The 24,569-nt window shown below is 39.1% G+C and overlaps 1 protein-coding gene and 3 long non-coding RNA genes across 4 annotated transcripts; 1 reads left to right on the top strand and 3 right to left on the bottom strand.

Moving 5' to 3' along the window:
* Positions 1–21,026, top strand: LOC139654068 (GTPase IMAP family member 8-like). Its single transcript, XM_071531094.1, has 6 exons — positions 1–211; positions 684–739; positions 2,107–2,926; positions 9,079–9,149; positions 11,406–12,245; positions 20,188–21,026. Exons 2-6 carry the CDS (start codon positions 724–726, stop codon positions 21,024–21,026), a joined length of 2,586 nt encoding a protein of 861 aa, XP_071387195.1. The 5' UTR covers positions 1–211; positions 684–723.
* Positions 2,946–6,221, bottom strand: LOC139654217 (uncharacterized). Its single transcript, XR_011696017.1, has 3 exons — positions 6,103–6,221; positions 3,998–4,052; positions 2,946–3,883 (listed from the first exon to the last, which is right to left on the bottom strand). It is a non-coding gene; the product is annotated as an uncharacterized lncRNA (long non-coding RNA).
* LOC139654213 (uncharacterized) lies at positions 13,128–14,981 on the bottom strand. Its single transcript, XR_011696016.1, has 3 exons — positions 14,871–14,981; positions 13,514–13,568; positions 13,128–13,398 (listed from the first exon to the last, which is right to left on the bottom strand). It is a non-coding gene; the product is annotated as an uncharacterized lncRNA (long non-coding RNA).
* An 887-nt stretch (positions 21,027–21,913) lies between the features above and the next one.
* LOC139654223 (uncharacterized) lies at positions 21,914–23,754 on the bottom strand. The gene is made up of 3 exons (XR_011696018.1): positions 23,644–23,754; positions 22,287–22,341; positions 21,914–22,171 (listed from the first exon to the last, which is right to left on the bottom strand). It is a non-coding gene; the product is annotated as an uncharacterized lncRNA (long non-coding RNA).
* Between the last annotated feature and the right edge of the window lie 815 nt (positions 23,755–24,569).

Raw genomic sequence — 24,569 nt, 5'->3', positions numbered from 1 at the left:
ATACCAATCCATTTCCGTTGTTCTCTGCCAGATCGTCTAGTGGTTTTTCCTAGTCAGTTCCAGCTCTTTTTCTGTCTGCCTCTTTTTGTGCTATCCCGGTTTTGACCTCCTGCCTGTTTGTGTTACGAGACTGCCCGCCGATAAAACATCTTTGGACTTTATTCCCGAGCTCTGTCTGTGTCTGCGTGTGAGTCCTCTCAGATCCGTGACGGTGAGAGAGAAAGAATGGCAAAGGCAAAGAGAGAACAGAGAGCTTGAACATATACCATGTGAATGTTCGGGTTACGGGTTACTGCTTTCTCTCAGTCTACAATATTATTTGAGCATCATTTCCGTTTTTCTCCTCAGATAAGGGACTAACTGCTGTGTGTGTGTGTGTGTGTGTGTGTGTGTGTGTGTGTGTGTGCGCGCGACCATCACGTGTGGAACTGTGCAACACATTTTCTTGTAAAAACCTGAACTGCTTTTTGAGCTTTTAATATTAGTGTTGAATAAACTGTCAACTTTGTTCTTGTCTACTGACCAGAACTGACCCGGCCTTTCTTTTGACTCTGCTCCTCTTGTCAAGAAGGGAGTCTGTGAGTTTCGGTTTCCTGGAATCACCGGGAAGGGACGGAGAGGGGTTTTCGCTTTAGTGCTTTCTGAATGAGGAATTTCTTTCAATCCGTCATTTTTCTCTTCAGATAACGGACTAACGTGGTCAACCCACCAGACTGATTTGAGATGGCTCTGAATATGAGTAAGTAAAGTCTGACTGCATTGCATCTAGAAATTGTATAGCGGCAACATTACTGTGTTACTGATTCTAAGCTATTCACCTCTTCAAATATCATTTATCCGTGTGGACAACTTTACCATTTGTTTTTTAATCAAATGTGAAATGCGAAAAATCAGGCGCAATCTTCGTTTAACATCCAAGACAGGAACACCGGCATCGAAAGAAGTGATCCCCGCTAGTCGATCATTTCAAGCTTCTACATTTTATTACTTTGGTTTTGATCTTTTTGGTTATATATAGCCAAGCAGTAAATGCATTATTACGTGTTTGAGCGATGCAGCTGTAGGCCTAAATATGCAACAGAGAAGTCCATAGGCTATGTACAAAATGCTTTATTTTTGTCATATACCGCAGAAGATGCTGTCTACGTCTACTACTTTTATGTTTTACACCCTATGTAGCCTAATTTTATCTTAGAAGAACCATTAGACGTCTTTTAAGCGGATATACGTAGGCTACACTTGTTCCGTGAGTCTTTGTTTGCATCAATGGCACTCGTACGATGAGCACTAAACTAATCAAATTAACAAAGATTTAATGGATGTCTGATCTACACTTGATATAGCAAGCTGTTTAACCACCGGTTGTTTCAGTGATCATAGTAGCTACATGGTTCAAAGCAATTCTAAGCTGCTCTATCGTTATACTTCATGGCATCCAGTAGGTGCCATCATTACACCATGGTTAATCTACAACATACTTAATGTCTAATACAATTTTAATTGCCATTTAACTGCCATTGGGTGTGACATACATTTCCACCCCAGTCCTCAAGCTCTTTCCTATTTCTGTTCCATGGGTGTTTAATATGGAAGTTACTTATGTTGTTGACAACATACAGTAGGTTATGTGTTTCCTGACTGCAAAAATGTGATGCAAATAAGTAGCCTAGCCTATGCCCAATCTCTGCTAAGCAAATGTGTGAAACTGAGATTACTCTGTCACCTGTTATAACATGTGACAAGTCTCAGCCTTGGTATTTCAACAATGTGTTCACATCTATGTCCACTCCCATGCAAATGTGTTTTTGTGTAAGAGGGAGAGAGAGAGAGAGAGAAATAGAATGGAATAGAAAGTGAAGAAAATCAGTTTTACTGATTCTGTGATTCAAAATATCCTCTGACCAGTGTTTTACTGCAACTTATTTTTATACAAGATGGATGTAAGTTTTATTGAGGGAAAGTGCCTACATATTGTGCAGACAATGGGTGTGAAGGCATTTCATTGACATTTCCCCCCTTAGGTCTCATATTACATCCTTCTGTAACTTAATATTAATGTAAGGAATCTGAGTTAATTTAACTGATTTACTTTCCGTCCATTGACAGACTCCTACTCTGCAGTTACTGACCTGAGGATCGTTCTGGTGGGGAAGACGGGATCAGGGAAGAGTGCAACAGGGAACACCATCCTGGAACGAAAAGCTTTTCACACAGAGGAGGTCTCTCCGACATCTGTGACAATTCGCTGTGCCAAAGAGACCGGACACTTTGATGAAAGAACTGTCAGTATCATCGACACCCCTGGGGTCTTTGACACGTCGATGATGGAGGTCCAGCTGAAGAGTGAAATAGAGAATTGCATCAAGCTGTCTGTCCCGGGACCCCATGTGTTCCTGCTAGTGATCAACCTGGGGGCAAGGTTCACAAACGAGGAGAGGAATGCCGTCAAGTGGATCAAGGACAACTTTGGTGAGGAAGCATCCAAGTACACGCTGGTGCTTTTCACTGGGGGAGACAAGCTCAAGGGAAAGACAGTTGATACCTGTTTGGACCAATGCCCCAAACTCAAGGAGGTCGTCAGTGACTGTAAACCGGGGTACATCTTGTTTGACAACACACGCTGCGATAATCGCACTCAGGTTGCTGATCTGTTTGAAAAGATAGACGAGATAGTGGAATCAAATGGAAATCACTATACCAGTGACATATACCAAGAGGCCCAGAGAAAGATGAAGGAGGAAGAGGGATGGAGGAAGTGGGGAGATACTATGAACACTGTAGGTAATGGTCTGATGGTGGCAGCAGCAGTGACAGCTTCAGCTCCTGTTGCAGGTGTTGCCCTGGTGGCAGAGGAAATAGCATTGGGAGCCAGAGTGGGAACAGCACTCATGGCTGCAAGCGGAGGGATTTCTAAACTCCTTGGGAAGTGGATGAAACCTAAATGAACTGACAGTCAAGCCATCATCTTTTGAGCAAGATGTAAACATATTTCTGTTTAAAGGTCCCATATTGTGGAAAACGATTTCCTTTGCCTCTGTGATTATAAAGGAGTTGGATGTGCTATCTAAACATTGTGAAACTATTAAAACGCAAGGTAGCCAACTAAATCCACACAATCCATATTAGGAAACCGAGCCTGTAAACGAACCATTATCATTTTTGTAAGAAATAATACACTAATAACGCATTGTTTTCAAAGCGGTTGAGCGGTTGTCATACCTGAGAGTTTTCCCTACCTGTCGCTTCTGGGTCTGTGGTGTTTCACATTTCACTCATGAAACGGTTAGCCAATCAGAACAGAGGGGTTGTTAATATTAATGAGCTTTACAGACACAGCAACAGAAACGGCCTGTTCTTGGTAAGGCTCAGAGAGATGCTGGAAAATGAACGTGTAAAAACGTGTTTTTGGTACATGACACCACACAAACAGCTTTGAATGGACCTCAAGACTTAAAATAAAACACTGGAAAGTGTAGAATATGGGACCTTTAAGTGAACTCCTTTATTGCATGGGTACAAATCATATTTTCTTTTTTCCTCTCAAGATGTTATTTATCCCATTTCATTATTACATCACATGCATACAAATTAGTCACAATGTGTCTGCTTTGAATGATATATAAGCCTATTATGACAAAATTGTAAGATGTTGATGCTGTATGTAATCAGTTTGTTTGAAGACCACTATTATATTTTCCCTTTTTTGTTTCTACGAATACAACAATCAGGGTAACAACAAGAATAAGAAATATGCACACAATCTTCCATCTATGCTTTCGTTGAAACTCGTCTGTGGCCGTCTTCAGTTTTACTCCCTGGAAAACTCCAACGATGAAAGCAAGGACTGCAACAAGAGCTACCAGAGCGCCACACGCTCCCTCTTCTGAGAAACATAAAGTCTGTCAGGGTTAATTCATAGTAGCAAGCAACCACTGACATGAGCATTGGAATTGATGTCTAAAGAAAAAAATTTAAAAATGTAAGGTGAAATACATACCTTGGGTTACCATGACAGCAGAGTTTATCAGCAGTCGGGGTCAAGTGAAACGTCCCTATGATATTGAAATGACATAATAAAACAAAATTAACTCTGTACATTTGCTTACTGATCTGTCATATAATAAAAATACTTGTTTTGGTTTAGCTTTAAATGAGTCCAAATACTGTTTGAAATCCCTAGAAAAATGATTCTACCTATATTTAAGCAGGACAGTGTGGCAGCTTGTACAGAAATGGCTTATTTCAAAAATATATTTGTAATTTACAGTCTGAATGCTTAAACACTAACAGTGATTCTTGAAGCACTATCTCTGAAAACATTAACACTTGTAGCCAATGCATTTACCAAGTGTGCCAAACTGAATGCACATTCTCTGCTTTATACTCAGTTTGTAATTTTATAACACACTTTTTGCAAAACTGTAAACACAACTCACTGCTTTACACTCAGTTTGCAATTTACACACTTCTAGCAACACTGTAAACTGATGGCTATTTTTTTCTGTTCTGTTTCTAGCACAAATGTTTTTGTTTTCTTCTACTGCGCTTTTGTTGTTTGAGGAGTGTTACTGTAGAACATTTTGAGAAAAAAAAATTAACTTTTTCCCCTTATTTGTATTGATAGTGTGTTATGTTCGGAATACACATCCATACTTTACACATTTGGATACCTGTGTGTATGTGTGTTTACTACATGTATGACAAAACTTTATTGCAAACTGCTATGCCCTGCACACAGAAAAAGCAAAAGCCACAAGTGTTTTTCATTTATACTATCAGTGCGTAGTTGGTGCTTCGTGTGCTTATTCAAATGATGGTTTGTGTGTACTATATTGACGCAAAAACACAATTTTTTAAAAGAGTTTGAAGAGTTTTGCAAGAATTGTTGTAGAGATGTATAATGTTTTGCTGGTTTGGTGTAAGGTTTTGTGGTTAGTGTGTAGAGTTTTGCAAAAATAGCCTATAGTTTCAAAGATAGTGCCTAAGCAATCAGAAAAAACTGTAATACATAACAAAGCTCCTGCTTAGTCGTTGTGTCTTTTGTTGCTGAGGAAACAGTCAAATGGATCAGCTGATATCATTGATTCAGAGCTCTGACCAATGAAATTAAAAACAACGCCCACTGTCACTCAGTACAGAGTTCATTCAATGGGCGCCTCTATTAACTTTTGTAGTCAGTGCACAAATAGGGTGACCAAATCCAATTGACCAAATTGCAGGACAGACATCTTGATTTTGCAGAACATTTCGTGACAGTTGAATAATACTCAATAAAATGTAGGAAACATGTTCACGTTATATTTGTTTTTGATCGAAGTCTGACTGGAAGAATTGTACAACTTTGCTGAATTAGATTCAATAGTAGGCCTAAAATATTAATATAGGTTACAATCATAAATACAATTAGCAATAAAACTTAAAAAATAACATTTATTAACCTTATTCAATTTCAGTTTGTTGACAGTTTCAGAGCGGCAGAGAGACAGAGTGTCCCGGTAAGCCTGACCATAGCAACGCTCTCCCCACTCCTGTCCTGACAACACCCGCCCGAGGAGGAGGGGAGACGCTGCTGCGCCGACTCTGTGCGGTATGCGGTAACTAATGTCAGTAATAGGTCAAAATACGGAACTGTCCCGCACTCTTTAACCATCCTCTGCCCTATTTGACTTTAAACAACTCTTAACATTCAAATAAATAACCTGCCTTTCAAAACAAACTCCCCTTAATGCAGGCTATGTTTATCTGTATACTTGTCCTAGAGCTCTCTCTTATATTTGCATGAATTCATTTTGCTCGTACCCAAAGAGCAATTTGCTTTGCAACCAAGAAGAAAATACAATATACACCAATACAAACATTAGCATCACGTTTTCAAGCAACATCTACAACTTTATCAGAACAATTTCTATTGATCTAGATGAAATCCCGGTCATCGTTATCAAAGGAAAAGCCCATGAGGGCATCTGGGTTCACGGAACAGATAAACAAGCACAGATCCTGTTCAGACCCACGGCGCGTGTGTTCAATTCTATGCACTGAAGCACTGCTAAATTACTTAATTCCACTAAAGTTACTTAAATACCACAAGATGACGTCACCTACCGTTAAAGTTTGTAGGGTAGCGAAGACGAGTTACTGTCTGCAAATAACCGCTCTTGACTGTGAAACGTTAAGTTTCAGTTTTGTTTCCACACCGGGAGACTGTGAATTGAGTTCAACGCTGCTAGTCTGCTGCCTGTGCATCTCCAAATTACAGACATGACTTGATGCGCCTGATGTGCGCATTAGAGATCGATTTAGATCCATTTCTATAGACTGAGGAACTTTTGAGTTTATGCCTCTGTATGGGAAACACTGAATCTCACAGTCAAAAACGATATTCAAAGTCAAACTAAGATAATAACAGATAATAATTAATAATAAGTAGCCTAATACCTCTCTGTACAAGCTGTTGGGTTATTGATGATGTCACATGTAAGAGGCACTGCTATACCTTTTTTAGCACAGTATTGATCAGATATCAGATACTGGTAAAATAGCAATTCACTTTTGAGTTGCTGTTTTATGTAGTTGAATGTCATGTCAAGTTGTGAAAATGTGCCCCCACAAAAATTCAATAAAGATATAAAGTGATAGGGGGGCAGGGTCAGGGGGTTCTAGGATGCCGGAACTTCCCGTTGAGCCTTCTGGAAGTGTCATGGGCCTAATTCAATGAATTATCTGTGGTGGGAAGTGCCTACTTGATAATAACAATAATAATAATAATAATAATAATAATAATAATAAACTTTATTTATAGAGCACTTTTTTTAACACAAGTTACAAAGTGCTTTACAAGATTAAAACGAATTGCAATAAAAATGAAATGAGAGTAAAAGAGAAACCACACAATTTAGAAGAGCACAGTACCAGAGAGTTAACAAAGTAAAACCATTAAAATAAAAATAAAAGAATCAACACAATTTAAAAGAGCACAGCACACAGAGGATTTACAAAAGAAAGGCTAAAAATCTAAAGCAATATTATAAACAAGTATGTAATCAAGAGAGATTTAAAAGATAACGCAACACAGATAAGGTGATTAAAGAAACAGCTACAGGATTAAGGACAGGCTTTTTTAAACAAGTGTTAAAAGCGATTTAAAAGATGATACAGAATCAGCTGGTCGGATAGCCTCAGGTGGGGCATTCCAGAGTCTTGGAGCTCAGACGGCGAAAGCCTGATCGCCTTTACTCACTAGTCGTGACCTTGGGACATCCAGCAGGGCCCCACCTGAGGACCTCAGGCTGCGCACAGGCTCATAAGGAGACAGAAGCTCAGTAATCTATTGAGGTGCAAGACCCTTTTGAGCCTTAAAAGTTAATAATAGAATCTTAAAATCAATTCTAAAAACAATAGGCGACCAGTGAAGAGAGGCCAGGACAGGGGTAATATGGGCATGTCTCTTGAAGTTGGTCAGAAGCCTAGCAGCAGCATTTTGGACTAGTTGCAAGCGGGAAATGGACTTCTGGTTTAAACGTGTGTAGAGAGCATTGCAGTAGTCCAGACGAGATGAGATAAATGCATGGATGACCTTCTCGAGATCAGCAACGGATAGAAATGACCTAATTTTTGAAATGTTTCTCAGTTGGCAGAAACAAGACTGAACAACTCTTATAACTTGTTCATTAAAACTAAGATCTGAGTCAAAGAAAACACCTACATTTTTGGCAACTAGTTTCACATTGGCGGACAAACTGATCATCTTTGAGTAAGCTAGTGGACTTCGGTGGGCCAAAGAGGACAATCTCTGTTTTGTCAGTATTTAACTGGAGAACATTTTGTGACATCCAGGAATGTATATCAGCAAGGCAGGACTTCAAGCAATCCAGACTGCCAGAAATTGGGGATTTGATCGGGACATACAGTTGTGAATCATCTGCATAACAGTGAAAATGGACATTATGATTAAGGATGACATGGCCCAGAGGGAGCATATAAATTGAAAACAGTAAGGGTCCCAGAATAGACCCTTGAGGAACACCACACGTAAGAGGAGCCGAAGAGGAGGAGGCATCTCCACCAACAACAGAGAAGGTTCTATTTACAAGGTAGGAACACAACAGTTCCAGGGCAGTTCCATGTAAGCCAACCCATTTCTCCAAGCGATTCAACAGGATGGAATGGTCAACAGTGTCAAATGCAGCACTTAAATCTAAAAGAACCAGTATTGCACAGTCACCGGCATCAGTTGCAAGGAGTAAATCATTTGTGACCTTTATAAGGGCGGTCTCTGTACTGTGGAGGGCTCTAAAACCTGATTGAAAATTTTCAAAGATACCATTATTGTTCATGAAAGTAGTCAGCTGTGAGGATATAACTTTTTCTAGAACCTTGGACAAAACTGATAATTTTCAAATGGGCCTGTAATTAATAAGGACAGGAAAAGCCCATGAGGGCATCTGATAACCACAGTGACAAACTGCACTCACACACTCAACCCTGTAACATTTAGATTAGATGGCTGGTGAATGGTGACACCCGTCTGATGCTAGATTTATGAGGGCAGAGCCTCTATAGTCACCATTTGTGGGTTTGTACATAATTCTTTTGGCATCTGAATTGACAGTGAATGCTCACCCTGGATTATGGAACAAGGTATTACAACATCAAATGCTGTGTATTTGTAAATTGTCGACAGATAGCTTCCAAGATAGACAGATGAATGACAAGCATTGCATTCTAGTTTGTTCTATTGTGGGATATTGTGCTGTTTAACATTGATGAACAGGGCGACAGTCAAACTTTAGTAAATCACATGTGCTTATCTTAATGCATTAACTAATTCATTTGATTATCTATGCTGTGAAAGAAATTAATGTTACAGTTACAGCTGATGTACAGTCATGATTTTACGATTGGGCAATGAAACTGATCTAAATCTTAAGGCATCATGATTTAAAAATATTGCCAAATTATACAATAATATAATAATAAACATATACAATATTTGTTATCTCATATTTGAGTCTTGTTAACTTGCTGATAGATGATAAACCTTTTCTGTCCCAAACTTTTCTTCATTTTTACAAAAATTAGACTGAGGTACTCGTTTAAGGTGCAAGGTTACAAGGAAATCTACGCTATCTTAGACATGTCTCTGAAGAGCAGTGAGCAGGTCAGAAATTTTGGTGTGATGGATGCTGATCTGAACTTCATAGTTCATATTAACAACATCACTAAAAGAGATTTTTATTATTTTAAAAGTGCAGCATATTCAGAAAGCTGCAGCAACAGTCTGAACACAGTACAGCAGCTCCACTGGATTCTTAGATTACTGCTCGTCTACAAAGCTCTATATGGCCCGGCTCCACAATACATTTCTGTCCTGTTTATTAGATATGAGCCAACAAACTCCCCCAAGTCTTGTGGCACAAGCCTCTGACTTGATCCAGCGATGAAATCAAAAGCCGCTCAGCCCATTTTGAGCTAATTCACTCCCAGTTGCCGGAACAGTCCGCCTGACGACCTGAGCAGTGCCCCAACTCTTACCGCTTTAAAAAGCAGCAACTTTTCTTTTCTCTAAAGTCTTTGGCTAGGTTTTATCCCTGTGAATGTGTGTAGGCCTATGTTGTGTGTGTGTGTGTGTGTGTGTGTGTGTGTGTGTATGTGTGTTTGGCATTGACTATCACGTGTGGAACTGTGCAACTCATTTTCTTGTAAAACCTGAACTGCTTTTTGAGCTTTTATCATTAGTGTTGAATAAACTGTCAACTTTGTTCTTGTACTGACCCGAACTGACCCGGCCTTTCTTTTGAGACACAGGTTTTTTTTTTACTTGGGAAAACTGACTCTGCCCCTCTTGTCAAGAAGGAAGTCTGTGAGTTTCGGTTTCCTGGAATCACCGGGAAGGGACGGAGAGGGGTTTTCGCTTTAGTGCATTCTGAATGAGGAATTTCTTTCAATCCGTCATTTTTCTCTTCAGATAACGGACTAACTTGGTCAACCCACCAGACTGATTTGAGATGGCTCTGAATATGAGGAAATAAAGTCTGACTGCATTGCATCTAGAAATTGTATAGCGGCAGCATTACTGTGTTATTGATTCTAAGCTATTCACCTCTTCAAATAATATTTATCCATGTGGACAACTTTACCATTTGTTTTTTAATCAAATGTGAAATGCGAAGATTCAGGCGCAATCTTCGTTTAACATCCAAGACAGGAACACCGGCATCGAAAGCCTAGTCCCCACTAATCGATCATTAGGCTTCTACATTTTATCATTTTGGTTTTGATCTTTTTGGTTCTATATAGCCAAGCAGTAAATGCATTATTACATGTTTGAGCAATGCAGCTGCAGGCCTAAATATGCACCAGAGAAGTCCATATGTACAAAATGCTTTATTTTTGTCATACCGCAGAAGATGCTGTCTAAGACTTGCACGTCTACTAAACCCAACTACCACTTTTATGTTTTAAACCATATGTAGCCTAATTTTATTTTAGGAGAACCATTAGACGTCTTTTAAGCGGATATACGTAGGCTACACTTGTTCCGTGAGTCTTTGTTTGCATCAATGGCACTCGTACGATGAGCACTAAACTAATGAAATTAACTAAGATTTAATGGATGTCTGATCTACCCTTGATATAGCAAGCTGTTTAACCACCGGTTGTTTCAGTGATCATAGTAGCTACATGGTTCAAAGCAATTCTAAGCTGCTCTATCGTTATACTTCATGGCATCCAGTAGGTGCCATCATTACACCATGGTTAATCTACAACATACTTAATGTCTAATACAATTTTAATTAAACTGTGCCATTTGCTGCCATTGGGTGTGACATACATTTCCACCCCAGTCCTCAAGCTCTTTCCTATTTCTGTTCCATGGGTGTTTAATATGGAAGGTACTTATGTTGTTGACAACATACAGTAGGTTATGTGTTTCCTGACTGCAAAAATGTGATGCAAATAAGTAGCCTAGCCTATGCCCAATCTCTGCTAAGCAAATGTGTGAAACTGAGATTACTCTGTCACCTGTTATAACATGTGACAAGTCTCAGCCTTGGTATTTCAACAATGTGTTCACATCTATGTCCACTCCCATGCAAATGTGTTTTTGTGTAAGAGGGAGAGAGAGAGAGAGAGAAATAGAATGGAATAGAAAGTGAAGAAAATCAGTTTTACTGATTCTGTGATTCAAAATATCCTCTGACCAGTGTTTTACTGCAACTTATTTTTATACAAGATGGATGTAAGTTTTATTGAGGGAAAGTGCCTACATATTGTGCAGACAATGGGTGTGAAGGCATTTCATTGACATTTCCCCCCTTAGGTCTCATATTACATCCTTCTGTAACTTAATATTAATGTAAGGAATCTGAGTTAATTTAACTGATTTACTTTCCGTCCATTGACAGACTCCTACTCTGCAGTTACTGACCTGAGGATCGTTCTGGTGGGGAAGACGGGATCAGGGAAGAGTGCAACAGGGAACACCATCCTGGAACGAAAAGCTTTTCACACAGAGGAGGTCTCTCCGACATCTGTGACAATTCGCTGTGCCAAAGAGACCGGACACTTTGATGAAAGAACTGTCAGTATCATCGACACCCCTGGGGTCTTTGACACGTCGATGATGGAGGTCCAGCTGAAGAGTGAAATAGAGAATTGCATCAAGCTGTCTGTCCCGGGACCCCATGTGTTCCTGCTAGTGATCAACCTGGGGGCAAGGTTCACAAACGAGGAGAGGAATGCCGTCAAGTGGATCAAGGACAACTTTGGTGAGGAAGCATCCAAGTACACGCTGGTGCTTTTCACTGGGGGAGACAAGCTCAAGGGAAAGACAGTTGATACCTGTTTGGACCAATGCCCCAAACTCAAGGAGGTCGTCAGTGACTGTAAACCGGGGTACATCTTGTTTGACAACACACGCTGCGATAATCGCACTCAGGTTGCTGATCTGTTTGAAACGATAGACGAGATAGTGGAATCAAATGGAAATCACTATACCAGTGACATATACCAAGAGGCCCAGAGAAAGATGAAGGAGGAAGAGGGATGGAGGAAGTGGGGAGATACTATGAACACTGTAGGTAATGGTCTGATGGTGGCAGCAGCAGCAGCAGCAGTGACAGCTGCAGCTCCTGTTGCAGGTGTTGCCCTGGTGGCAGAGGAAATAGCATTGGGAGCCAGAGTGGGAACAGCACTCATGGCTGCAAGCGGAGGGATTTCTAAACTCCTTGGGAAGTGGATGAAACCTAAATGAACTGACAGTCAAGCCATCATCTTTTGAGCAACATGTAAACATATTTCTGTTTACAGTTTTTTCTGAATGCTTAAACACTAACAGTGATTCTTGAAGCACTATCTCTGAAAACATTAACACTTGTAGCCAATGCATTTACCAAGTGTGCCAAACTGAATGCACATTCTCTGCTTTACACTCAGTTTGTAATTTTATAACACACTTTTTGCAAAACTGTAAACACAACTCACTGCTTTACATTCAGTTTGCAATTTACTGTAATACGTAACACACTTCTAGCAACACTGTAAACTTATGGCAAGACCCAAAAAGAAGGTGAGATTTAGCCAAATTTTTTTCTGTTCTATTTTTTCTAGCACAAATGTTTTTGTTTTCTTCTACTGCGCTTTTGTTGTTTGAGGAGTGTTACTGTAGAACATTTTGAGAATTTTTTTTTTACTTTTTCCCCTTATTTGTATTGATAGTGTGTTATGTTTGGAATACACATCCATACTTTACACATTTGGATACCTGTGTGTTTACTACATGTATGACAAAACTTTATTGCAAACTGCTATGCCCTGCACACAGAAAAAGCAAAAGCCACAAGTGTTTTTCATTTATACTATCAGTGCGTAGTTGGTGCTTCGTGTGCTTATTCAAATGATGGTTTGTGTGTACTATATTGACGCAAAAACACAATTTTTTAAAAGAGTTTGAAGAGTTTTGCAAGAATTGTTTGCTTTTGCAAGAGATGTATAATGTTTTGCTGGTTTGGTGTAAGGTTTTGTGGTTAGTGTGTAGAGTTTTGCAAAAATAGCCTATAGTTTCAACGACAGTGCCTAAAACCTACCTAAAATAAAACACTGGAAAGTGTAGAATATGGGACCTTTAAGTGAATTCCTTTATTGCATGACTTGGGTACGAATCATATTTTCTTTTTTCCTCTCAAGATTTTATTTATCCCATTTCATTATTACATCACATGAATACAACAATCAGGGTAAAAACAAGAATAAGAAATATGCACAGAATCGTCCATTTATGCTGGTTGAACTTTCGTTGAAACTCGTCTGTGGCCGTCTTCAGTTTTACTCCCTGGAAAACTCCAACGATGAAAGCAAGGACTGCAACAAGAGCTACTAGAGCTCCACACGATCCCTCTTCTGAGAAACATAAAGTCTGTCAGGATTAATTCATAGTAGCAAGCAACCACTGACATGAGCATTGGAATTGGTGTCTAAAGAAAAAAAAATAAAAAATGTAAGGTGAAATACATACCTTGGGTTACCATGACAGCAGAGTTTATCAGCAGTTGGCGTCAAGTGAAAGGTCCCTATTGAAATGACATAATACAACAAAATTAACTCTGTATATTTGCTTACTGATCTGTCATATAATAAAGATACTTGTTTTGGTTTAGCTTTAAATGAGTCCAAATACTGTTTGAAATCCCTAGAAAAATGATTCTACCTATATTTAAGCAGGACAGTGTGGCAGCTACAGAAATGGCTTATTTCAAAAATATATTTGTAATTTAATACATAACAAAGCTCTTGCTTAGACGTTGTGTCTTTTGTTGCTGAGGAAATAGTCAAATGGATAAGCTGATATCATTGATTCAGAGCTCTGACCAATGAAATTAAAAACAACGCCCACTGTCACTCAGTACAGAGTTCATTCAATGAGCGCCTCTATTAACTTTTGTAGTCAGTGCACAAATAGGGTGACCAAATCCAATTGACCAAATTGCAGGACAGACATCTTGATTTTGCAGAACATTTCGTGACAGTTGAATAATACTCAATAAAATGTAGGAAACATGTTCACGTTATATTTGTTTTTGATCGAAGTCTGACTGGAAGAATTGTACAACTTTGCTGAATTAGATTCAATAGTAGGCCTAAAATATTAATATAGGTTACAATCATAAATACAATTAGCAATAAAACTTAAAAAATAACATTTATTAACCTTATTCACTTTCAGTTTGTTGACAGTTTCAGAGCGGCAGAGAGACAGAGTGTCCCGGTAAGCCTGACCATAGCAACGCTCTCCCCACTCCTGTCCTGACAACACCCGCCCGAGGAGGAGGGGAGACGCTGCTGCGCCGACTCTGTGCAGTATGCGGTAACTAATGTCAGTAATAGGTCAAAATACGGGACTGTCCCGCACTCTTTAACCATCCTCTGCCCTATTTGACTTTAAACAACTCTTAACATTCAAATAAATAACCTGCCTTTCAAAACAAACTCCCCTTAATGCAGGCTATGTTTATCTGTATACTTGTCCTAGAGCTCTCTCTTATATTTGCATGAATTCATTTTGCTCGTACCCAAAGAGCAATTTGCTTTGCAGCCAAGAAGAAAATACAATATACACCAATACAAACATTAGCATCACGTTTTCAAGCAACATCTAGAAATGTATCAGAACAATTTCTATTGATCTAGATGAAATCCCGGTCATCGTTATCAAAGGAAAAGCCCATGAGGGCATCTGGGTTCACGGAACAGATAAACAAGCACAGATCCTGTTCAGACCCACGGCGCGTGTGTTCAATTCTATGCACTGAAGCACTGCTAAATTACTTAATTCCACTAAAGTTACTTAAATACCACAAGATGACGTCACCTACCGTTAAAGTTTGTAGGGTAGCGAAGACGAGTTACTGTCTGCAAATAACCGCTCTTGACTGTGAAACGTTAAGTTTCAGTTTTGTTTCCACACCGGGAGACTGTGAATTGAGTTCAACGCTGCTAGTCTGCTGCCTGTGCATCTCCAAATTACAGACATGACTTGATGCGCACATCAGGCGCATCAAGTGCGCATTAGAGATCGATTTAGATCCATTTCTATAGACTGAGGAACTTTTGAGTTTATGCCTCTGTATGGGAAACACTGAATCTCACAGTCAAAAACGATATTCAAAGTCAAACTAAGATAATAACAGATAATAATTAATAATAAGTAGCCTAATACCTCTCTGTACAAGCTGTTGGGTTATTGATGATGTCACATGTAAGAGGCACTGCTATACCTTTTTTAGCACAGTATTGATCAGATATCAGATACTGGTAAAATAGCAATTCACTTTTGAGTTGCTGTTTTATGTAGTTGAATGTCATGTCAAGTTGTGAAAATGTGCCCCCACAAAAATTCAATAAAGATATAAAGTGATAGGGGGGCAGGGTCAGGGGGTTCTAGGATGCCGGAACTTCCCGTTGAGCCTTCTGGAAGTGTCATGGGCCTAATTCAATGAATTATCTGTGGTGGGAAGTGCCTACTTGATAATAATAACAATAATAATAATAATAATAATAATAAACTTTATTTATAGAGCACTTTTTTTTAACACAAGTTACAAAGTGCTTTACAAGATTAAAACGAATTGCAATAAAAATGAAATGAGAGTAAAAGAGAAACCACACAATTTAGAAGAGCACAGTACCAGAGAGTTAACAAAGTAAAACCATTAAAATAAAAATAAAAGAATCAACACAATTTAAAAGAGCACAGCACACAGAGAATTTACAAAAGAAAGGCTAAAAATCTAAAGCAATGTTATAAACAAGTATGTAATCAAGAGAGATTTAAAAGATAACGCAACACAGATAAGGTGATTAAAGAAACAGCTACAGGATTAAGGAAAGGCTTTTTTAAACAAGTGTTAAAAGCGATTTAAAAGATGATACAGAATCAGCTGGTCGGATAGCCTCAGGTGGGGCATTCCAGAGTCTTGGAGCTCAGACGGCGAAAGCCTGATCGCCTTTACTCACTAGTCGTGACCTTGGGACATCCAGCAGGGCCCCACCTGAGGACCTCAGGCTGCGCACAGGCTCATAAGGAGACAGAAGCTCAGTAATCTATTGAGGTGCAAGACCCTTTTGAGCCTTAAAAGTTAATAATAGAATCTTAAAATCAATTCTAAAAACAATAGGCGACCAGTGAAGAGAGGCCAGGACAGGGGTAATATGGGCATGTCTCTTGGAGTTGGTCAGAAGCCTAGCAGCAGCATTTTGGACTAGTTGCAAGCGGGAAATGGACTTCTGGTTTAAACGTGTGTAGAGAGCATTGCAGTAGTCCAGACGAGATGAGATAAATGCATGGATGACCTTCTCGAGATCAGCAACGGATAGAAATGACCTAATTTTTGAAATGTTTCTCAGTTGGCAGAAACAAGACTGAACAACTCTTATAACTTGTTCATTAAAACTAAGATCTGAGTCAAAGAAAACACCTACATTTTTGGCAACTAGTTTCACATTTGCGGACAAACTGATCATCTTTGAGTAAGCTAGTGGACTTCGGTGGGCCAAAGAGGACAATCTCCGTTTTGTCAGTATTTAACTGGAGAACATTTTGTGACATCCAGGAATGTATATCAGCAAGGCAGGACTTCAAGCAATCCAGACTGCCAGAAATTGGGGGTTTGATCGGGACATACAGTTGTGAATCATCTGCATAACAGTGAAAATGGACATTATGATTACGGATGACATGGCCCAGAGGGAGCATATAAATTGAAAACAGTAAGGGTCCCAGAATAGACCCTTGAGGAACACCACACGTAAGAGGAGCCGAAGAGGAGGAGGCATCTCCACCAACAACAGAGAAGGTTCTATTTGCAAGGTAGGAACACAACAGTTCCAGGGCAGTTCCATGTAAGCCAACCCATTTCTCCAAGCGATTCAACAGGATGGAATGGTCAACAGTGTCAAATGCAGCACTTAAATCTAAAAGAACCAGTATTGCACAGTCACCGGCATCAGTTGCAAGGAGTAAATCATTTGTGACCTTTATAAGGGCGGTCTCTGTACTGTGGAGGGCTCTAAAACCTGATTGAAAATTTTCAAAGATACCATTATTGTTCATGAAAGTAGTCAGCTGTGAGGATATAACTTTTTCTAGAACCTTGGACAAAACTGATAATTTTCAAATGGGCCTGTAATTAATAAGGACAGGAAAAGCCCATGAGGGCATCTGATAACCACAGTGACAAACTGCACTCACACACTCAACCCTGTAACATTTAGATTAGATGGCTGGTGAATGGTGACACCCGTCTGATGCTAGATTTATGAGGGCAGAGCCTCTATAGTCACCATTTGTGGGTTTGTACATAATTCTTTTGGCATCTGAATTGACAGTGAATGCTCACCCTGGATTATGGAACAAGGTATTACAACATCAAATGCTGTGTATTTGTAAATTGTCGACAGATAGCTTCCAAGATAGACAGATGAATGACAAGCATTGCATTCTAGTTTGTTCTATTGTGGGATATTGTGCTGTTTAACATTGATGAACAGGGCGACAGTCAAACTTTAGTAAATCACATGTGCTTATCTTAATGCATTAACTAATTCATTTGATTATCTATGCTGTGAAAGAAATTAATGTTACAGTTACAGCTGATGTACAGTCATGATTTTACGATTGGGCAATGAAACTGATCTAAATCTTAAGGCATCATGATTTAAAAATATTGCCAAATTATACAATAATATAATAATATAATAATAAACACATACAATATTTGTTATCTCATATTTGAGTCTTGTTAACTTGCTGATAGATGATAAACCTTTTCTGTCCCAAACTTTTCTTCAGCTTTACAAAAATTAGACTGAGGTACTCGTTTAAGGTGCAAGGTTACAAGGAAATCTACGCTATCTTAGACATGTCTCTGAAGAGCAGTGAGCAGGTCAGAAATTTTGGTGTGATGGATGCTGATCTGAACTTCATAGTTCATATTAACAACATCACTAAAAGAGATTTTTATTATTTTAAAAGTGCAGCATATTCAGAAAGCTGCAGCAACAGTCTGAACACAGTACAGCAGCTCCACTGGATTCTTAGATTACTGCTCGTCTACAAAGCTCTATATGGCCCGGCTCCACAATACATTTCTGTCCTGTTTATTAGATATGAGCCAACAAACTCCCCCAAGTCTTGTGGCACAAGCCTCTGACTTGATCCAGCGATGAAATCAAAAGCCGCTCAGCCCATTTTGAGCTAATTCACTCCCAGTTGCCGGAACAGTCCGCCTGACGACCTGAGCAGTGCCCCAACTCTTACCGCTTTAAAAAGCAGCAACTTTTCTTTTCTCTAAAGTCTTTGGCTAGGTTTTATCCCTGTGAATGTGTGTAGGCCTATGTTGTGTGTGTGTGTGTGTGTGTGTGTGTGTGTGTGTATGTGTGTTTGGCATTGACTATCACGTGTGGAACTGTGCAACTCATTTTCTTGTAAAACCTGAACTGCTTTTTGAGCTTTTATCATTAGTGTTGAATAAACTGTCAACTTTGTTCTTGTACTGACCCGAACTGACCCGGCCTTTCTTTTGAGACACAGGTTTTTTTTTTACTTGGGAAAACTGACTCTGCCCCTCTTGTCAAGAAGGGAGTCTGTGAGTTTCGGTTTCCTGGAATCACCGGGAAGGGACGGAGAGGGGTTTTTGCTTTAGTGCATTCTGAATGAGGAATTTCTTTCAATCCGTCATTTTTCTCTTCAGATAACGGACTAACTTGGTCAACCCACCAGACTGATTTGAGATGGCTCTGAATATGAGGAAATAAAGTCTGACTGCATTGCATCTAGAAATTGTATAGCGGCAGCATTACTGTGTTATTGATTCTAAGCTATTCACCTCTTCAAATAATATTTATCCATGTGGACAACTTTACCATTTGTTTTTTAATCAAATGTGAAATGCGAAGATTCAGGCGCAATCTTCGTTTAACATCCAAGACAGGAACACCGGCATCGAAAGCCTAGTCCCCACTAATCGATCATTAGGCTTCTACATTTTATCATTTTGGTTTTGATCTTTTTGGTTCTATATAGCCAAGCAGTAAATGCATTATTACATGTTTGAGCAATGCAGCTGCAGGCCTAAATATGCACCAGAGAAGTCCATATGTACAAAATGCTTTATTTTTGTCATACCGCAGAAGATGCTGTCTAAGACTTGCACGTCTACTAAACCCAACTACCACTTTTATGTTTTAAACCATATGTAGCCTAATTTTATTTTAGGAGAACCATTAGACGTCTTTTAAGCGGATATACGTAGGCTACACTTGTTCCGTGAGTCTTTGTTTGCATCAATGGCACTCGTACGATGAGCACTAAACTAATCAAATTAACTAAGATTTAATGGGTGTCTGATCTACCCTTGATATAGCAAGCTGTTTAACCACCGGTTGTTTCAGTGATCATAGTAGCTACATGGTTCAAAGCAATTCTAAGCTGCTCTATCGTTATACTTCATGGCATCCAGTTGGTGCCATCATTACACCATGGTTAATCTACAACATACTTAATGTCTAATACAATTTTAATTAAACTGTGCCATTTGCTGCCATTGGGTGTGACATACATTTCCACCCCAGTCCTCAAGCTCTTTCCTATTTCTGTTCCATGGGTGTTTAATATGGAAGGTACTTATGTTGTTGACAACATACAGTAGGTTATGTGTTTCCTGACTGCAAAAATGTGATGCAAATAAGTAGCCTAGCCTATGCCCAATCTCTGCTAAGCAAATGTGTGAAACTGAGATTACTCTGTCACCTGTTATAACATGTGACAAGTCTCAGCCTTGGTATTTCAACAATGTGTTCAAATCTATGTCCACTCCCATGCAAATGTGTTTTTGTGTAAGAGGGAGAGAGAGAGAGAGAGAAATAGAATGGAATAGAAAGTGAAGAAAATCAGTTTTACTGATTCTGTGATTCAAAATATCCTCTGACCAGTGTTTTACTGCAACTTATTTTTATACAAGATGGATGTAAGTTTTATTGAGGGAAAGTGCCTACATATTGTGCAGACAATGGGTGTGAAGGCATTTCATTGACATTTCCCCCCTTAGGTCTCATATTACATCCTTCTGTAACTTAATATTAATGTAAGGAATCTGAGTTAATTTAACTGATTTACTTTCCGTCCATTGACAGACTCCTACTCTGCAGTTACCGACCTGAGGATCGTTCTGGTGGGGAAGACGGGATCAGGGAAGAGTGCAACAGGGAACACCATCCTGGAACGAAAAGCTTTTCACACAGAGGAGGTCTCTCCAACATCTGTGACAATTCGCTGTGCCAAAGAGACCGGACACTTTGATGAAAGAACTGTCAGTATCATCGACACCCCTGGGGTCTTTGACACGTCGATGATGGAGGTCCAGCTGAAGAGTGAAATAGAGAATTGCATCAAGCTGTCTGTCCCGGGACCCCATGTGTTCCTGCTAGTGATCAACCTGGGGGCAAGGTTCACAAACGAGGAGAGGAATGCCGTCAAGTGGATCAAGGACAACTTTGGTGAGGAAGCATCCAAGTACACGCTGGTGCTTTTCACTGGGGGAGACAAGCTCAAGGGAAAGACAGTTGATACCTGTTTGGACCAATGCCCAAAACTCAAGGAGGTCGTCAGTGACTGTAAACCGGGGTACATCTTGTTTGACAACACACGCTGCGATAATCGCACTCAGGTTGCTGATCTGTTTGAAACGATAGACGAGATAGTGGAATCAAATGGAAATCACTATACCAGTGACATATACCAAGAGGCCCAGAGAAAGATGAAGGAGGAAGAGGGATGGAGGAAGTGGGGAGATACTATGAACACTGTAGGTAATGGTCTGATGGCGGCAGCAGCAGTGACAGCTGCAGCTCCTGTTGCAGGTGTTGCCCTGGTGGCAGAGGAAATAGCATTGGGAGCCAGAGTGGGAACAGCACTCATGGCTGCAAGCGGAGGGATTTCTAAACTCCTTGGGAAGTGGATGAAACCTAAATGAACTGACAGTCAAGCCATCATCTTTTGAGCAACATGTAAACATATTTCTGTTTACAGTTTTTTCTGAATGCTTAAACACTAACAGTGATTCTTGAAGCACTATCTCTGAAAACATTAACACTTGTAGCCAATGCATTTACCAAGTGTGCCAAACTGAATGCACATTCTCTGCTTTACACTCAGTTTGTAATTTTATAACACACTTTTTGCAAAACTGTAAACACAACTCACTGCTTTACATTCAGTTTGCAATTTACTGTAATACGTAACACACTTCTAGCAACACTGTAAACTTATGGCAAGACCCAAAAAGAAGGTGAGATTTAGCCAAATTTTTTTCTGTTCTATTTTTTCTAGCACAAATGTTTTTGTTTTCTTCTACTGCGCTTTTGTTGTTTGAGGAGTGTTACTGTAGAACATTTTGAGAATTTTTTTTTTACTTTTTCCCCTTATTTGTATTGATAGTGTGTTATGTTTGGAATACACATCCATACTTTACACATTTGGATACCTGTGTGTTTACTACATGTATGACAAAACTTTATTGCAAACTGCTATGCCCTGCACACAGAAAAAGCAAAAGCCACAAGTGTTTTTCATTTATACTATCAGTGCGTAGTTGGTGCTTCGTGTGCTTATTCAAATGATGGTTTGTGTGTACTATATTGACGCAAAAACACAATTTTTTAAAAGAGTTTGAAGAGTTTTGCAAGAATTGTTTGCTTTTGCAAGAGATGTATAATGTTTTGCTGGTTTGGTGTAAGGTTTTGTGGTTAGTGTGTAGAGTTTTGCAAAAATAGCCTATAGTTTCAACGACAGTGCCTAAAACCTACCTAAAATAAAACACTGGAAAGTGTAGAATATGGGACCTTTAAGTGAATTCCTTTATTGCATGACTTGGGTACGAATCATATTTTCTTTTTTCCTCTCAAGATTTTATTTATCCCATTTCATTATTACATCACATGAATACAACAATCAGGGTAAAAACAAGAATAAGAAATATACACAGAATCGTCCATTTATGCTGGTTGAACTTTCGTTGAAACTCGTCTGTGGCCGTCTTCAGTTTTACTCCCTGGAAAACTCCAACGATGAAAGCAAGGACTGCAACAAGAGCTACTAGAGCTCCACACGATCCCTCTTCTGAGAAACATAAAGTCTGTCAGGATTAATTCATAGTAGCAAGCAACCACTGACATGAGCATTGGAATTGGTGTCTAAAGAAAAAAAAATTAAAAATGTAAGGTGAAATACATACCTTGGGTTACCATGACAGCAGAGTTTATCAGCAGTTGGCGTCAAGTGAAAGGTCCCTATTGAAATGACATAATACAACAAAATTAACTCTGTATATTTGCTTACTGATCTGTCATATAATAAAGATACTTGTTTTGGTTTAGCTTTAAATGAGTCCAAATACTGTTTGAAATCCCTAGAAAAATGATTCTACCTATATTTAAGCAGGACAGTGTGGCAGCTACAGAAATGGCTTATTTCAAAAATATATTTGTAATTTAATACATAACAAAGCTCTTGCTTAGACGTTGTGTCTTTTGTTGCTGAGGAAATAGTCAAATGGATAAGCTGATATCATTGATTCAGAGCTCTGACCAATGAAATTAAAAACAACGCCCACTGTCACTCAGTACAGAGTTCATTCAATGAGCGCCTCTATTAACTTTTGTAGTCAGTGCACAAATAGGGTGACCAAATCCAATTGACCAAATTGCAGGACAGACATCTTGATTTTGCAGAACATTTCGTGACAGTTGAATAATACTCAATAAAATGTAGGAAACATGTTCACGTTATATTTGTTTTTGATCGAAGTCTGACTGGAAGAATTGTACAACTTTGCTGAATTAGATTCAATAGTAGGCCTAAAATATTAATATAGGTTACAATCATAAATACAATTAGCAATAAAACTTAAAAAATAACATTTATTAACCTTATTCACTTTCAGTTTGTTGACAGTTTCAGAGCGGCAGAGAGACAGAGTGTCCCGGTAAGCCTGACCATAGCAACGCTCTCCCCACTCCTGTCCTGACAACACCCGCCCGAGGAGGAGGGGAGACGCTGCTGCGCCGACTCTGTGCAGTATGCGGTAACTAATGTCAGTAATAGGTCAAAATACGGGACTGTCCCGCACTCTTTAACCATCCTCTGCCCTATTTGACTTTAAACAACTCTTAACATTCAAATAAATAACCTGCCTTTCAAAACAAACTCCCCTTAATGCAGACTATGTTTATCTGTATACTTGTCCTAGAGCTCTCTCTTATATTTGCATGAATTCATTTTGCTCGTACCCAAAGAGCAATTTGCTTTGCAGCCAAGAAGAAAATACAATATACACCAATACAAACATTAGCATCACGTTTTCAAGCAACATCTAGAAATGTATCAGAACAATTTCTATTGATCTAGATGAAATCCCGGTCATCGTTATCAAAGGAAAAGCCCATGAGGGCATCTGGGTTCACGGAACAGATAAACAAGCACAGATCCTGTTCAGACCCACGGCGCGTGTGTTCAATTCTATGCACTGAAGCACTGCTAAATTACTTAATTCCACTAAAGTTACTTAAATACCACAAGATGACGTCACCTACCGTTAAAGTTTGTAGGGTAGCGAAGACGAGTTACTGTCTGCAAATAACCGCTCTTGACTGTGAAACGTTAAGTTTCAGTTTTGTTTCCACACCGGGAGACTGTGAATTGAGTTCAACGCTGCTAGTCTGCTGCCTGTGCATCTCCAAATTACAGACATGACTTGATGCGCCTGATGTGCGCATTAGAGATCGATTTAGATCCATTTCTATAGACTGAGGAACTTTTGAGTTTATGCCTCTGTATGGGAAACACTGAATCTCACAGTCAAAAACGATATTCAAAGTCAAACTAAGATAATAACAGATAATAATTAATAATAAGTAGCCTAATACCTCTCTGTACAAGCTGTTGGGTTATTGATGATGTCACATGTAAGAGGCACTGCTATACCTTTTTTAGCACAGTATTGATCAGATCAGATACTGGTAAAATAGCAATTCACTTTTGAGTTGCTGTTTTATGTAGTTGAATGTCATGTCAAGTTGTGAAAATGTGCCCCCACAAAAATTCAATAAAGATATAAAGTGATAGGGGGGCAGGGTCAGGGGGTTCTAGGATGCCGGAACTTCCCGTTGAGCCTTCTGGAAGTGTCATGGGCCTAATTCAATGAATTATCTGTGGTGGGAAGTGCCTACTTGATAATAATAACAATAATAATAATAATAATAATAATAAACTTTATTTATAGAGCACTTTTTTTTAACACAAGTTACAAAGTGCTTTACAAGATTAAAACGAATTGCAATAAAAATGAAATGAGAGTAAAAGAGAAACCACACAATTTAGAAGAGCACAGTACCAGAGAGTTAACAAAGTAAAACCATTAAAATAAAAATAAAAGAATCAACACAATTTAAAAGAGCACAGCACACAGAGAATTTACAAAAGAAAGGCTAAAAATCTAAAGCAATGTTATAAAGCAATG

Source organism: Centroberyx affinis, unplaced genomic scaffold (genome assembly GCF_046629955.1).
Source record: "Centroberyx affinis isolate AG114_WGS23_722 - 3 ecotype Tasmania unplaced genomic scaffold, CSIRO-AGI_Caff_v1 ptg000141l_1, whole genome shotgun sequence".
Classification (NCBI taxonomy): Eukaryota; Metazoa; Chordata; class Actinopteri; order Beryciformes; family Berycidae; genus Centroberyx; species Centroberyx affinis.
This window is presented reverse-complemented; position numbering and strand designations above follow the sequence as displayed.

Bases quoted from the DNA above. Each gene is read 5' to 3' on its own strand.
- LOC139654068 (XM_071531094.1), top strand. The intron at 2,927-9,078 runs GTGGATGAAACC...TACAAAAATTAG, and splicing joins ATTTCTAAACTCCTTGGGAA to ACTGAGGTACTCGTTTAAGG. The intron at 9,150-11,405 runs GTGAGCAGGTCA...GTCCATTGACAG, and splicing joins AGACATGTCTCTGAAGAGCA to ACTCCTACTCTGCAGTTACT.